At 44.4% G+C, this 15698-nt stretch overlaps 1 protein-coding gene across 1 annotated transcript in view; it reads left to right on the forward strand.

Annotated features, from left to right (window-relative positions):
• Window positions 1-1000: 1000 nt before the first annotated feature.
• FRMPD3 (FERM and PDZ domain containing 3) overlaps window positions 1001-15698 on the forward strand; it is a 58999-nt gene continuing 44301 nt past the window's right edge. Inside the window, 5 exon segments of the mRNA XM_037821876.1 lie at window positions 1001-1094; window positions 4701-4808; window positions 7567-7593; window positions 7595-7699; window positions 9152-9271. Coding sequence (XP_037677804.1) covers window positions 4704-4808; window positions 7567-7593; window positions 7595-7699; window positions 9152-9271 — 357 coding nt within the window. The 5' untranslated portion in view covers window positions 1001-1094; window positions 4701-4703.

Raw genomic sequence — 15698 nt, forward strand, 5'->3', positions numbered from 1 at the left:
TACTTGTTTGTGTATTGTCTGTCAGTCCCTGATAGGGTGTATACTACATGAGGGCAGGGAGTTCTGTCTTATTCACTGCTGTAACCCTTACTACCTAGAACCGTGCCTGACACATGGTAGGCCCTCCATAAAGTTGCTGAAAATGAATAAATGTCCCACAGACATGGGTATTGCCCTCACTGGGATTGCAGCAATTCCTGGGGGACGGGCTCTATGAAGCTCAGCAGGGGACCAGGAATTCCAGAGAGAACCCAGGAAAGGCTTAGTGTCCAGTGTTTGCTAACCATACTTCCTGCTGAATTTGTGGGAGAGTTCTCAAGGAATAGGGAGCCTAGCTGATTCTTGGGGTATTTCTTACAGAATTGGATAAACAAATTAGTGTAAAGCCCAGAACTAGAAAGCCTGGGAGACCTGAGTTAAATTCCTAATATCTCTATTCCCACATAAGGTTGAAACTGTAGATAAATCATTTTGGAGTGCTAGGCCTCCATATCTAAAATAATATTCAATACGAGCCTCCTTCCTAGGAATGGGGCATATCTATGAGATGAATAAGGTAATTTCAGTAAATCCTTTGGGATGCTTGTATTCAGACGTAATAAAACTACCATTTAGGTATAGCTCATATCAAGAAAACCAAATATATAAAAAATTCTAGGTATAGCTCATGTCAAGAAAACCAAATACATAAAAATTCATATTTGTTATTACTGAAGAATTTTTGCAAACTCCCCTAAGGCCTAGAGTATTAATATTGGGATTCAGTTTACCCAAATTTGATACACGCAGAGCTTTTTAAGAACACACCAATTATATAAGGAAGCATTTAGCACATTGCCTTGCACCTTGTAGGTAATCAATACTTACTTGTTGATTTATTGATCGATGAGGCAAAGTGTATCTGTACCAAGACATCTTAACTCTGACGTGACAAAGGTCAGGTTTTCCCCACAGATGGAGAACTAACTGGCCCTCTGTTCTTTTTCCAGTCCCCCAAATCTGCCTTCATCAGTGCTGCGAAGAAGGCCAGGCTGAGGTCCAATCCTGTGAAGGTCCGATTTTCTGAGCAGGTGGCAATTGGAGAGACAGATGCAGTAAGTGCAGTCGCAGCTTCCGTTCCTCAGCCCTTGGCTGGAATTGGCCTGGATGTCAGATTCTTGCTGTAGGGCAGTTGTTTGTCTGCTGCTCCTCATAGTGGATGGGTTCAGGAAGGGGTTGGAGTGGGAGGAACCAAGTGCTAAGGTAGGTAGCAAGAGAAGAGTATGTGGCATCCAGAGGGGTCCCTGGGCATTGTGGGGAGAAGGGATACCTATCATTCACTCAGGATCCTTATGGTGCTTAGGAGAAATTCTGTCTCTAGCACATTAGCTTACACTTAGAACAAGTGCTCCCATAAACCTCTTTTGGTTGCTTGATAGAAGCAGGAAGGAAGTAGTGTTTTTCTGAAGATCCAAAGGAGGAGTGGCTGGTGAAATTGAGCTCTCTTCACATTTGAGTGTTCCCACAACTCTACTTCTTGCCTGGAGAAGACTGTGCAGTGGTGGGTAACGCTGCCAGGGGAAATGAGACAGACCCTGATTCAGACACAAAGCCTTTATTAGGCACCTGCTTGTGTTCCTAGCACCACATGGGATGCAAAAGAAATACCTGTTTCCTGCCACTGAATAGCTCTCAGTGATGTTGGGAGACAAGTGGTTCAGATTGAGATAACATAGAATCTGCTGCTAGGTAGTATCGTTTCAAGGAGCACAGTAATAGTTCAACAAGCCATGCCATGCAGCTGCCAATTCGGGGTGTCATGGCCAGCCCACAGTCTTTCTCATAGCTTTGTGGGGTTTGGATAAGGTGAGTTATCTGCTCCAGATGTGCAAATGAGAAGAGGTGAGTGGAAAGCAGAAAGATGTGCATTAAGCAGGAGTAGATTGAGGCCCAGAGTCCCCACGGACTCCTGTGGAAGTTGGTGATATCCCTGTGGAGATGAGGGTGGGGGTAGCTAGAGCTTACAGGTACTTGTGTGATTGTTCAGGCTCTTGCCAGCTGGAACTCGCAGGAGGCCCTTGGCATTTAGTTTACTGAGGTATGGCTGTAGTTGCTGAGAAGAGATAGCAAGTTGAGACTGAGTGGACAAATCAGTGGGGTGCCAGGCACTTAAAAGATTCTTTGAGGCAGAGCCACTTAGAAGGAGGGATAGAAGATACAGGTGTCTTCTAGCCCCATTTCCCTGACTTCCATCCCCAAACTCAGCCCATGCCCTCCTCCATCTCTGCTCACAGAAGGCCAGGGAGCCCAGGGAGATTGCAGGATCCTACTAGGCAAGCTGTCTAAATAATTGGTGGTTGGGCTCCATGTCAATCTGAGCAGAAAAGCTTGAAGACAAGTGGTGGCAGGAACAATGAACAGAGAGGAAAGGGAACACAGATGGAGTCCCTGCAGACCAGAGGTGAAACAGACCCCGAGGCCCAAATCACTAAGGGGACATTTGAGCCCCGAGCCCTTGAAAACCCAAAAGAAATGCGAACTTGAATCTGGAATGTATAGGCAGGTGCCTCATATCCCATCTCAACATTACAGAATAATTAACCAAGACCAGGGTACCCAGTGAAGAATCCCTCCCTCTCCTTTCTTTCCCATCCTTCCCCTTCTTTGTCCTCACTTCTCTCTTCTCCCTTCCACTTTCCCTTCCCCACCCTTTCCTTTCTCCTCATGACTCCCCTCCCCATACCTCGCAGCTGAACTACAGGCAGAATGAAGCCCCCATCCCAGACCAGTCTGAACACAAATACCCCAGAATAGCTAGGACCCACCCAGAGTTACTTTTCTCTTTCCTGGACAAGTCTCCGGATGTGGTTTGAGGCTCGACTGGGAGAGAAGATGGACATCAATCTTTCCACTCCGGCTGTGCTCAGGAAATTACCTGATGCCACAACTGCAACCCCACCCCCACCCCCACCCTCATGTCGTGGCCACCAGTGCGGATCAGAGCAACCTCACCATTGGTCAGGACCTGAGGGAGGCCAGACCCAGGTGTACTCTGGGCTGTCCTATCATCCCTTTCCTTTCATGTTCCAAAGCTTTATTAAGCAGCCAGAGCAAAAATAAATCCTGTGGGCAGTTCCTTGCCAACTCTATTTTTAAGCAAAATCAATTAAGTAATTATCTGAGTCCAACCCAGTGTGCTAAATAAAACCTGCCACCACTAAGTGTCATCAGCCTGGGGATCCGGGCCTCTGGGCTTGCCAGGAGGGAGGCATCTCAGAATCAGGGAGAGAGCCAGGGAGTTACACTTTTCCTAACTTTAGATACCATCACTTCCCACCTTGGCTTGACCCCAGCCAAATTTACACCCCACTCCAGGAAGAACTTGTGTGTTCCTTGTCATGCTTTGTCCATGACAGTTCCTAGGATCTAGAATGTTATCTTCTGGCCTCTCTAATAATCCACAGCTATCATCTCCTTCAAAATCAAATCAATTCGCCTGACTTAGGAAGCCTTAACTTATTCCTGTTACTTTGGTTTTATAATTCTTCTCTTGTGGATTCATGTGTGTGGGCCAGGTTATACAATAAGGTTGTAAGACTGGGCCCAGGTCCTCTATTTTTTATGTACCCCTCATGGACCTTAGTGCTGGTCATATCATAGAGGCTCAATGAATGTCCTCTGAATTAAGGAATCTGGCCACCTTACTAGCTTTATCAGTTCCTATAGAACTGATAATGTTGTCCCATGGAAATGGCTGGATTTTTTGGCTGAGTCTAATCATTTAGGTAGGCACATGTTAAGCACCTTCTGCTCATTCATTCAGCAGCCATTTATTGAGCGCCAACTGTATTTCAGGAACTCTGTTCATTGTTGGGACCACAAAGATGAATAGGATGTGGTCATTGTGCTCTGAGTTTGCCATTTGATGGGAAAGACAAATATTGTTCAAAAATATGATAAGAGCTCAGAGAGAGGAACTATAGGAATGCATGGCAAGAGCAGGTCCAAGTATCTGAAGATACTGGACAAGGCTTTACAGAATACATACTGGAACTGGGTTTTGAAGGATGAGTAGGAGTTTGCCAAGGAGAAAAAGAGGAAAAAGAGGGAATAGGCTTTATTTAACAAATATTTATTGAGACCTTACCATGCACCACCCTATTATTAGAGGTACAGAGGCACTGAAAGAGCAGTGTGCATACAGGGAATGACAAGGCATGACACTGGAGAGGCAGGCAGGGGCCAGGTCAGAAAGGACCTTGGATTCCATGAGGGAGGGGGAATGGCAGAACAAAGTTATGGATGTGGAAGTGATAATGATGTATGAAGGGCATGATGGAAAGAGATGGTGTGTGTGTAGGGATATATCAGGGAGATAAGATCAGGTGAGTGAGGTGAGCTTAGAAAGAGGCTCTCCATCAACCCTTCAGAGTGTAGCAATCTCTATGGGCCCAACCACTGTTCTAAGCTGTGAAGCTTTGAACCACATTATAATGTGGGTGCACTGTGATGCCTGAATGAAGGGGGAACTTTTTACATGTTTTGGCCCAATGTCTTCTTGGGAAGTTTGGTTCTGATCTTCATGTAACATTATTATTGATCTGCTTTTTTCTCTATTTGTTCTCCCACTGCCTTTGGCTCCCTCACTTTTCTCCTCTCTCTTCACTTCCATACCTCTCCTCTGGCAGTCCCTCCTCCATCCTTTCTCTGCCTATTCACAGAAAATGATGAAGAAAGAAGCTCTTCTTCTTATCCCCAATGTCCTAAAGGTTTTCTTAGAAAATGGGCAGATCAAGTCATTCACATTTGATGGCCGGACCACTGTTAAGGTATGTGGAATCTCCCCTCTCTTGTTAGCATCACCTCTATGGGGTCAGCACTGCCCTCTCCAGAGTACACACAGCTGCTGGTCTCCATGTTCCTCTGAGTCTCCACAAAAGCTGAAGCAAGGTGGCCTTTTAGCAACTGCTGTTTGTGAGCACAAGGCTGTAAAAACATACAGCCCCCAGATGGGAGTGGTGGTGGAGAGTTGCATGCCCTACTATGTGCTACTGATGGGCAGGGGGTGTGCATGCACACAGTGTGTGCACATCTACCTGTGAACTGGTTTGTGTTCATGTTACCGTGGGTCTTTCAGAATTCTAAGGAACCAAGAAGCATGAAGATCATTAAACCTTTATAAAGCAAAAGTGATTTCTATAGATACAGTAACACCTACACAAGTTTACAAATAGGTGGAAATCTGCAAATGCAATCTTTTGGGAGATTAGCTTAACCATGTCTTGCTTTTGAAATGACAACCAGATTGTAAACACTGATCCAAGATTCAAAAAGTGTGGCAGCAGCCCTTTGGCTATTCCTTAACAGCTCAGCCAAGCGTCTAAAAGTTTTAGTGACTCTCTTAATCCTAAAGAGTAGAGGTGATGATACGATTAACCCCCAGGTTCACTTGGATCTGGGAAAGAAATACCCATTCCACCTTTTTCTGAGCTCTCTCCAGAAACAGAATGCCATCCCCCACAATGAATGTTTTAATGCAACCAGTGCTGCCCAAACTGATGGGCAGCTATAGCGCCTACCCAGAAACCCCACCTTGGCTCACAAATGTCCTGAATACTCACGCTGGGACAAAGACAACCCTATAAGTAAAGAAACCCTTGGGCTAAGAAAACTTTTGCTAAGAGGTGTTATCAGGTGCCCCAAAATGGCCTTGCCAGTGGTTCTCAACCAGGCTGGTACTGACTACTCCCAGAGGGCTTTGGGCAGTGTCTGAGGGTATGTGGGGTTATCACAATGATTTGGTGTGCTACTGGCATTTAGTATCTTATGCCAAGTGTCCTGCGGGAGAATGGAAAAGTCCCTGAATGATGAAGAATTTTCCTGCTTAATCTGCCGGTAGAGAAACACTGCCGAAACCATGTTGATTGAAACAAGAGTTTATTTGGAAGGCTTAGGCCTGGATGGGTCCACCTAGGCCAGAAACTCACCTGGGACCAAAATATACTCCTTAGGGTGCTGTTGAATGGTCTCTTGACTATATTGAAGGTCTCAGCTATGGGAGGGGGCAATGAAATGGAACTAGGCCACCCAGAGGTTATCCAAATGTCCCTCTTCCAGATATGGACATCTCTTTGGGTCAGAATCCTCCTTAGTGTTTATTCATGGGTTGGTAGGTCCACTGTATATTCTTTCTCCACACTGGAGTATTTACTCCCCTCCCTTTCTCCTTGGAGGCTTCTCTGAGCATTCCCCCACCTCCCGTCCTCACTGCCATTGTTGCTTGCAGGTAGCCCTAGCCTTCCAGGACAGCAGTTTTTCTCCTTGCTCATGATCTCATTCTGCCTTCATGGAGGGTGACTTGGCTATTCATTGGAACTTTGACAGGCTGCCAGGCCACTTGTACCAGAGAGTTACCTGCATGAATTGGCAGCCTGGCACGGGGGCCATTACACTTGTAACACCAGTTGGCAATCACTGGCTTGGCTGTCCACAATCCCAGTGCAACCAAACTGCAAAGAAAACCTCATCTGTCCCTGCCAGAGCTCCGGCAACACTGGTGCCTACTGTGACTACTTGGATAACACAAAGAGATATTCTCAAGTACCCACCAATTTCCATCCTTAAACTTGAATGGCTAAACATCTTTTAATGTTCACTGAAGGACTTGTTTGGCACCTCTGGCTGTAAAGGAGCTTCTCCTTCCCAAGCCTGCTCCTTCCAGGCATTTGGGAACTCAGAAATTCTGATTCCCTGAATACACAAAATGGAGCCAAGTGTACCTTCAAGTCACAGCAAGTAGATGGCAGAAGTCTCAAAACTGACATTTGCGTAGGCCCCACAGATAAATCTCCAGATACCCTAATATTAAAAGTAGGGCAGCAGAGCAGACAGAGCACATATGTAGACAGATTTATGACTGTACACAAGATACACAATGTAAGTCCTCTGTGTGGACACATTTTTCAAGTTGCTAGATTGATTGTCTAAAAAGTCCAGTTGCAATCAAAAATTAACATTTCTCCAGTAACTCAAATCATCTGATTTAGATTATGCATCCAGAACTAGTAAACTTTTTAATTATAAAAATGTGGCTTTTGCTTTTGTTAGGTCCTAAGTAAATCACTGATAGGTAAACTAGAGTTAACATTCTGATTTACAAGAGAAGCTGAGAGAAGAACCAGCACAGCGTCCAGCACTTAATAAGCACTCAAGAAATAATTTGTTGAAGGGGAGGAAGGGAGGGAGGGAAGGAAGGAGAGGCATGACCTTCTTTTGCTGAATCCCTGCCCCAGTGAAATTCAGAAACATCTCCCTACACCCCCTGAGCCTTTGGTATTCCCCAGGGCCTAGGCCTCTGAGCAGCAGTAATAGATTACTTGACTCAAGCTCAGCACAGTGCGTAGGCCACCACAGAGGCCGGGCATCTTCTCTTGAGCCCCTGTGTCTCTACCTGACCCCCCTTTCCCAGCTTCAGCCTTCTTGCCAAGACTATCTTTCTTAGTGTTCCATCCTTCTCTCCCATGTATGGTGCTTAGAGTAGCTTGGAGTTGGACGGATCTCCCTCTCAGGGCTCTTTTCTTTCCACAGGATGTGATGGTGACATTACAGGACCGTCCTTTCCCTGAGGTACATTGAGCACTTTGCTCTCGTCCTTGAGTATGCTGGGCCAGAACAGAATCACAAGTTCCTGCTTCTCCAGGATAAGCAGCCCCTGGCTTATGTAAGCGCCTCTTTTGTCCTGGACTTGATAACTTTGCATGTGGCCCTCTACTAGAGAAGAGGACCCAAGGTACTTCCTGTCTAGAAAATTAATAATGTTATGTCAGACAGCTCCTATTAGTCACAGTTCTCAACTACCCATTTCCAGAGGCCTTATGGAAATATCCCTTGTGAACTAAAAAGGGCAATAAAGTTCTTGGTCTCTGGTGGGAAACATATGGGGTGGTGATTCACTGCACGGCACCTGGAATACTGAGTTGAAAAGCAACATCAAGTCCTCTTGTCACCCTGAAAACCCTACCTGTTAGATTTCCTACTTCCTGAGAAGAAACTTGACCTTTCAGATGAAGGCTGTAATATGGAAGGGTCAGGCCATGGAATGGACCAGGAGAGTTTTCAGACCAGGCTGAGTGGGTGTTGGAAATGGGTTGAGTGGGGCCAAGAATGGGTAGCATGTCACCTACATCGACTTTCAAGGTAGAGTTGGAAAAAAGGGTCTCATCAGTATGTTTCCTAGCCCTTGTCATATGGAAAAGGCTGGGGAAATCCGGGACTCTGGGGGTAGTGTTTCACCAACAGTGAAGCACCAAGAAGAGTCAGAGAGGCAACCAGGGCCAGTCATTTTTTTCCAGGCAGGGTGGGAAAGAGTTGGAGAGGGACACTTGGGAAGAAATACAGTTTCAGAGCCTAAATGGAAGCTAAACAAAAAGCAAAATCAGACACAAAACAATGAAAGGATTTTAGGAAAGAAAAATTCTTCAACTTTAGCCCTCAACCAAATGCAATCCAGAGACTCATCAGTGGGAAAGGAAGGTTATGGGTGTCCTTGAGGGAGACCTAAGCACCCGCCCCCCACCCCTGCCAAGAGACCTTTTGGATTCAGTTAGTCTATTGTTCCAAATGGGATTTTAAAAACTTTTTTAGTATGGAAAATTTAAAACATACACAAAAGTAGAAGGAATAATATAATGAACCCTCATTACCCAGCCCCAGCTTCAACAAGTATCAATATGTTGTCCACTTGTTTCATCTGTATCTCCAAATTGGGTTTTAAATCTTTGATTTGGCTTATAATCCAACAACTTATTCTGCTTAAGGCTGAGCCCCTATGCAAGGTAAAAACATTAGCCCTACAGCAAGAAAAGAGTCTGAAGACATTCCCTGGAACCACAGTGTTTTTGGGGTTTAGACCCAGTACTTATCAAAGACCATGTCCAGGATAAGCAATTCAAAACTTCTCATCACTTTGGGTCAGGACTGTAGAAAAGACCTGGCTTACTAATCACTTTCCTCTAAAGGTAATGGGAATTGTCCAGATGAGGGACAGAGTAGGAAGCAGTAGCCTAGCTCTGCCCCAAATCCCACCTTGAGAAGCCACTGAGCTGCCTCCCCCACTACCTCAGCCACTGATTCCAGATCTCTTTTCCTCTCACCTGTCACCCTTGGAATTCAGGTAGTGCAGCGGACACACTATCAAGGAATGAAATGCCTCTTCCGAATAAGCTTCTTTCCCAAAGACCCTGTGGAGCTGCTGCATCGGGATCCTGCCGCTTTTGAATACTTATACATCCAGGTAGAGTTCGGCTTGGGGATAGACAGACAGCCATACTGATGGACAAACAAGCAGGCAGGCTGTTCTGCCATCACAGTGAAGCTGCTATGTAAGTTTTTCCAACCTCCAAGTAGCTCTGAAGGTCCTTTCTACTCTGCTATCGTAAGCCGTGGCCAATTTGGTTGGCCTGGTGACCTGAGCTGGCTGTGGCTCAAAGTCCTGTCTAATTGTCCAGACAGACCTTACCAGTTTTCAGGAGCAAGCAATCCCAGTAACTCTGACACTCAAAGGATCCTAAGGTTTAAGGAGCCCATATGGGTCTCAGGGGCCCCAACCCCCAATACCCAGCCCCGTTGAGGAGATAATTCCCAATTCAGTTCACTCAAAAACATTTGCTGAGCACTTAAGTCTAGGCCAGGCACTGTGCTAGGTGCTTGCCATCAGAGGTGAGCAAAGAACTGTCCCGGCTTGCTAGAGCTCATAGAGAGATACGTGCACAAATAAATATAAGGTGCTATGATAATGTAGAGTGCAATGACAATAGAGGCACCCAGGAAACAGTTTGTTGACTTTACATGGGAGGAGGACAGTGAAGGCTTCACAGAGGAAGTGATACCTGCATGTTCTGAGGATGAATAAAAGTTTGCTATGTAGAGAGGTGGAATGGAGGGAACGCACTCTAGGCAAGGGGACTTGTATTTACAAAAGCATGGTGGCATGAAACACCACGGCATGGTGAGAGAACTGCAAGTAATGTATTATGGCTGGAGGCAGGGTGTGAGGTAAGGAGTGGTAGGAAATGACGGAGTAACAGGAAGCTGGTGGTATGGGGCTTGGTAGGCAAGCTATGGTGAGCATGGGCTATATGCTGTAAGCTGGACAGTGGTTCTTAAAGTGTGGTCCCTGGACCACTAGTATCAGCATCAACCAGAAGCTTGTTAGAAGAAAGAATTCTTGAGCCTGCCCCAGTCTTTTTTTTTTTTTTTTTAATGTAATTTTATTGAGATATAATCACATAACATACAATCATTCAAAGTGTACAATCATTTGCTCACAGTATTGTCATATAGTTGTGCTTTCATCACCACAATCAAAGTGAACACATTCATTACTCCAAAAAATAAAATTAAAATTAAAATAAAAAAGAACATCCAAAACATCTCATTCCTCTCCTCTCTCCACTGTTCATTTACTTTTTTTTTTCTTTTTTTTTTTAATTTATTTTTTTAATCATCATTTTATTGAGATATATTCACATACCACACAGTCATACAAAACAAATCGTACTTTCGATTGTTTACAGTACCATTACATAGTTGTACATTCATCACCTAAATCAATCCCTGACACCTTCATTAGCACACACACAAAAATAACAAGAATAATAATTAGAGTGAAAAAGAGCAATTGAAGTAAAAAAGAACACTGGGTACCTTTGTCTGTTTGTTTCCTTCCCCTATTTTTCTACTCATCCATCCATAAACTAGACAAAGTGGAGTGTGGTCCTTATGGCTTTCCCAATCCCATTGTCACCCCTCATAAGCTACATTTTTATACAACTGTCTTCGAGATTCATGGGTTCTGGGTTGTAGTTTGATAGTTTCAGGTATCCACCACCAGCTACCCCAATTCTTTGGAACCTAAAAAGGGTTGTCTAAAGTGTGTGTAAGAGTGCCCACCAGAGTGACCTCTCAGCTCGTTTTGGAATCTCTCTGCCACTGAAGCTTATTTCATTTCCTTTCACATCCCCCTTTTGGTCAAGAAGATGTTCTCCGTCCCACGATGCCAGGTCTACATTCCTCCCCGGGAGTCATATTCCACGTTGCCAGGGAGATTCACTCCCCTGGGTGTCTGATCCCACGTAGTGGGGAGGGCAGTGATTTCACCTTTCAAGTTGGCTTAGCTAGAGAGACAGGGCCACATCTGAGCAACAAAGAGGCATACGGGAGGAGGCTCTTAGGCACAACCATAGGGAGGCCTAGCCTCTCCTTTGCAGCAACCGTCTTCCCAAGGGTAAAACCTGTGGTAGAGGGCTCAACCCATCAAACGACCAGTCCCCTATGTCTGTGGTCATGTTAGCAACCATGGAGGTGGGGTAGGCGAATACCCCTGCATTCTCCACAGGCTCCTCAAGGGGGGACTACATCTTTTTTTTTTTTCCTTGTTTTTCTTTTTTTTTTTTTTTTTTTAACTTTCCCTTCTTTTTTAAATCAACTGTATGAAAAAAAAGTTAAAAAGAAAACGAACATACAATAAAAGAACATTTCAAAGAGACCATAACAAGGGAGTAAGAAAAAGACAACTAACCTAAGATAACTGCTTAACTTCCAACATGTTCCTACTTTACCCCAAGAAAGTTACCTAATATAGCAACATTTCTGTGAACTTGTTCCTACTACATCCATCAGAAATCAACAGACCACAGTCACTCCTGGGCATCCCCAGAACGTTAAATAGCTTATCTGTTCTTCCTGGATTATTGTTCCCCCTTCCTTAATTGCTCTCTATTGCTAGTTCCCCTACATTCTACATTATAAACCATTTGTTTTACATTTTTCAAAGTTCACATTAGTGGTAGCATATAATATTTCTCTTTTTGTGCCTGGCTTATTTCGCTCAGCATTATGTCTTCAAGGTTCATCCATGTTGTCATATGTTTCATGAGATCGTTCCTTCTTACTGCCGTGTAGTATTCCATCGTGTGTATATACCACATTTTATTTATCCACTCATCTGTTGAAGGACATTTCGGTTGTTTCCATCTCTTGGCAATTGTGAATAATGCTGCTATGAACACTGGCGTGCAGATATCTGTTCGTGTCACTGCTTTCCGATCTTCCGGGTATATACCGAGAAGTGCAATCGCTGGATCGAATGGTAGCTCTATATCTAGTTTTCTAAGGAACTGCCAGACTGACTTCCAGAGTGGGTGAACCATTATACAGTCCCACCAACAATGAATAAGAGTTCCAATTTCTCCACATCCCCTCCAGCATTTGTAGTTTCCTGTTTGTTTAATGGCAGCCATTCTAATCGGTGTTAGATGGTATCTCATTGTGGTCTTAATTTGCATCTCCCTAATAGCTAGTGAAGCTGAACATTTTTTCATGTGTTTCTTGGCCATTTGTATTTCCTCTTCAGAGAACTGTCTTTTCATATCTTTTGCCCATTTTATAATTGGGCTGTCTGTACTATTGTCATTGAGTTGTAGGATTTCTTTATATATGCAAGATATCAGTCTTTTGTCAGATACATGGTTTCCAAAAATTTTTTCCCATTGAGTTGGCTGCCTCTTTACCTTTTTGAGAAATTCCTTTGAGGTGCAGAAACTTTTAAGCTTGAGGAGTTCCCATTTATCTATTTTCTCTTTTGTTGCTTGTGCTTTGGGTGTAAAGTCTAGGAAGTGGCCGCCTAATACAAGGTCTTGAAGATGTTTTCCTACATTATCTTCTAGGAGTTTTATGGTACTTTCTTTTATATTGAGATCTTTGGTCCATTTTGAGTTAATTTTTGTGTAGGGGGTGAGGTAGGGGTCCTCTTTCATTCTTTTGGATATGGATATCCAACTCTCCCAGCCCCATTTGTTGAAAAGACCATTATGACTCACTTCAGTGACTTTGGGGGCCTTATCAAAGATCAGTCGGCCATAGATCTGAGGGTCTATCTCTGAATTCTCAATTCGATTCCATTGATCTATATGTCTATCTTTGTGCCAGTACCATGCTGTTTTGGCAACTGTGGCTTTATAATAAGCTTCAAAGTCAGGGAGTGTAAGTCCTCCCACTTCGTTTTTCTTTTTTAGAGTGTCTTTAGCAATTCGAGGCATCTTCCCTTTCCAAATAAATTTGATAACTAGCTTTTCCAAGTCTGCAAAGTAGGTTGTTGGAATTTTGATTGGGATTGCATTGAATCTGTAGATGAGTTTGGGTAGAATTGACATCTTAATGACATTTAGTCTTCCTATCCATGAACATGGAATATTTTTCCATCTTTTAAGGTCCCCTTCTATTTCTTTTAGTAGAGTTATGTAGTTTTCTTTGTATAGGTCTTTTACATCTTTGGTTAAGTTTATTCCTAGGTACTTGATTTTTTTAGTTGCTATTGAAAATGGTATCTTTTTCTTGAGTGTCTCTTCAGTTTCTTCATTTCTAGCATATAGAAACATTACTGACTTATGTGCATTAACCTTGTGTCTTAGTTTGCTAATGCTGCAGAATGCAAAACACCAGAGATAGATTGGCTTTTATAAAACAGGGATTTATTTCGCTACACAGTTACAGTCTTAAGGCCACAAAGCGTCCAAGGCAACACATCAGCAATCGGGTACCCTCACCGGAGGATGGCCAATGGCCTCCGGAAAACCTCTGTTAGCTAGGAAGGCAGCTGGCATCTGCTCCAAAGCTCCGGCCTCAAAACGGCTTTCTCCCAGGACGTTCCTCTCCAGCAAGCTTGCTTCTCTTCAAAACATCACTCCCAGCTGCACTCTCTTTCTTCCCCCCCCCGAGTCAGCTCATTTATGTAGCTCCACGGATCAAGGCCCACCCCGAATGGGTGGGGCCAAGCCTCCATGGGAACATCTCATCAAAATTATCTCCCACAGCTGGGTGGGGCACACTCCAAGCAAATCTAACCAACACCAAAACTTCTGCCCCACACAAGACTACAAAGATAATGGCATTTGGGGGACACAATACACTCAAACTGGCACATTCCACCCCCTGGAACCCAAAATGACATTATCTTTCCAAATACAAAATACATTCATTTCATCACAATATCACAAAACTTAAATCATTTCAGTAACAAAAGTTAAGTACAAAATCCCATCAAAATCAGTTTAGGCTTGGTCAGTTCTAAGGCATAATTCCCCTCTAGCTGTGGATCTGTGAACCTAGAACAAGTTATGTGCTTCCAATATACAAAGGAGAGACATTCATAGGATAAACATTTCCATTGCCATAAGGAGAAACAGTAAGGAAAACAGGGTTAACAGGAGCAAAACAGTTCCTAAAACCCACAGGACAAAGTCCATTAGATTTCAAAGTCCGAGAGTCATTTACAGAACAATGTTGCATCCTTGGGGCTTGAGAGAGCGGGAGTCTAACCCTTCCTAAGGGCCTTTTCAGCAGCCCTTTCCTCTCCAAACGCTTGGGTGAGTGCTCCAACACTTCCACACATTGGGGAGACCACCTTCTCGGCCCCACCCTCCTCAAACATCGGGGCAGCTCCCGGATTCCCTTCCATCTCCGGGGCACACGCTCAACCCCTTCAGAACAGTGGGGTGGCAGCCAGGCTCTCCCCAATTCCCTGGAAATGTGCTCCACCCTCTTTGGGACCTGAGGTGGCAAAACTCTTCCCGAGCATCGAGGCGGAAAGCCCGCCCTCGACCTCCAGGGCAAACTCACCCTTTCCATGCATGTGGGCTGCTCCGCTCTCCCAGCCCTAAACCTCTTGACTCCAGACCTCAACCTCCATGGCTCTGTCTTTAAAGAGATTTTTCCTTTAATTTTTTCCTTGTCTGTCTCCTCCAGTGCAGACCGGCAATGGCTCCGTCTATAAAGATCTCGCAAAAATTCTGTTGGCTTTGCATGAAGCATGCAGGGGTCAAAGCCATCAGACAATAGGAGTTTCCACAAATCCTTTCTGCTTAACTCCTTATCCAATCTTGGCTTGTCCTCAGGTTGGGCTGTAGCTTCTGGGATTCCACCCCCTGGAAGCCTGTAATTTTCCAAGCTATCAGTTTCTGATTTCTTGGAACCCAAGAGTTCAGTTCTAAGTTTATCTCTCTCTGCTCGCATTTTACTATAAGCTGCAAGGAGAAGCCAGGATATATCCTCCACAGGTAGTCTGGAGATCTCCTCAGCTAAGTATTCCAGTTTGTCACTTTTAAATTCTTCCTTCCATCTGATACCAGGACTCAATTTTGCCAAATTCTCTGCCACTTTAAAACAAGGTTCGCCTTTCTTCCAGTTCACAACACATTGATCATCTCTGTTCAAGGCCTCATCAGAAGTATCTTTAGAGTCCATATTTCCACAAACAGTCTCTTTAAAGCAGTTTAGGCCTTTTCTATCAAGCTCCTCACAATTCTTCCAGAGTCTTCCCCTTATCCATTTAAAAAGCCGTTCCAGCATGTTTGGTATTTGCAAACTCAGCAGCAAAAGCACCCCACTTCTCTGGTACCAAAATCTGTCTTAGTTTGCTAATGCTGCAGAATGCAAAACACCAGAGATGGATTGGCTTTTATAAAACAGGGATTTATTTCGCTACACAGTTACAGTCTTAAGGCCACAAAGCGTCCAAGGCAACACATCAGCAATCGGGTACCCTCACCGGAGGATGGCCAATGGCCTCCGGAAAACCTCTGTTAGCTAGGAAGGCAGCTGGCATCTGCTCCAAAGCTCCGGCCTCAAAACGGCTTTCTCCCAGGACGTTCCTCTCCAGCAAG

The sequence above is a fragment of the Choloepus didactylus genome, chromosome X (assembly GCF_015220235.1).
Source record: "Choloepus didactylus isolate mChoDid1 chromosome X, mChoDid1.pri, whole genome shotgun sequence".
Lineage (NCBI taxonomy): Eukaryota > Metazoa > Chordata > Mammalia > Pilosa > Megalonychidae > Choloepus > Choloepus didactylus.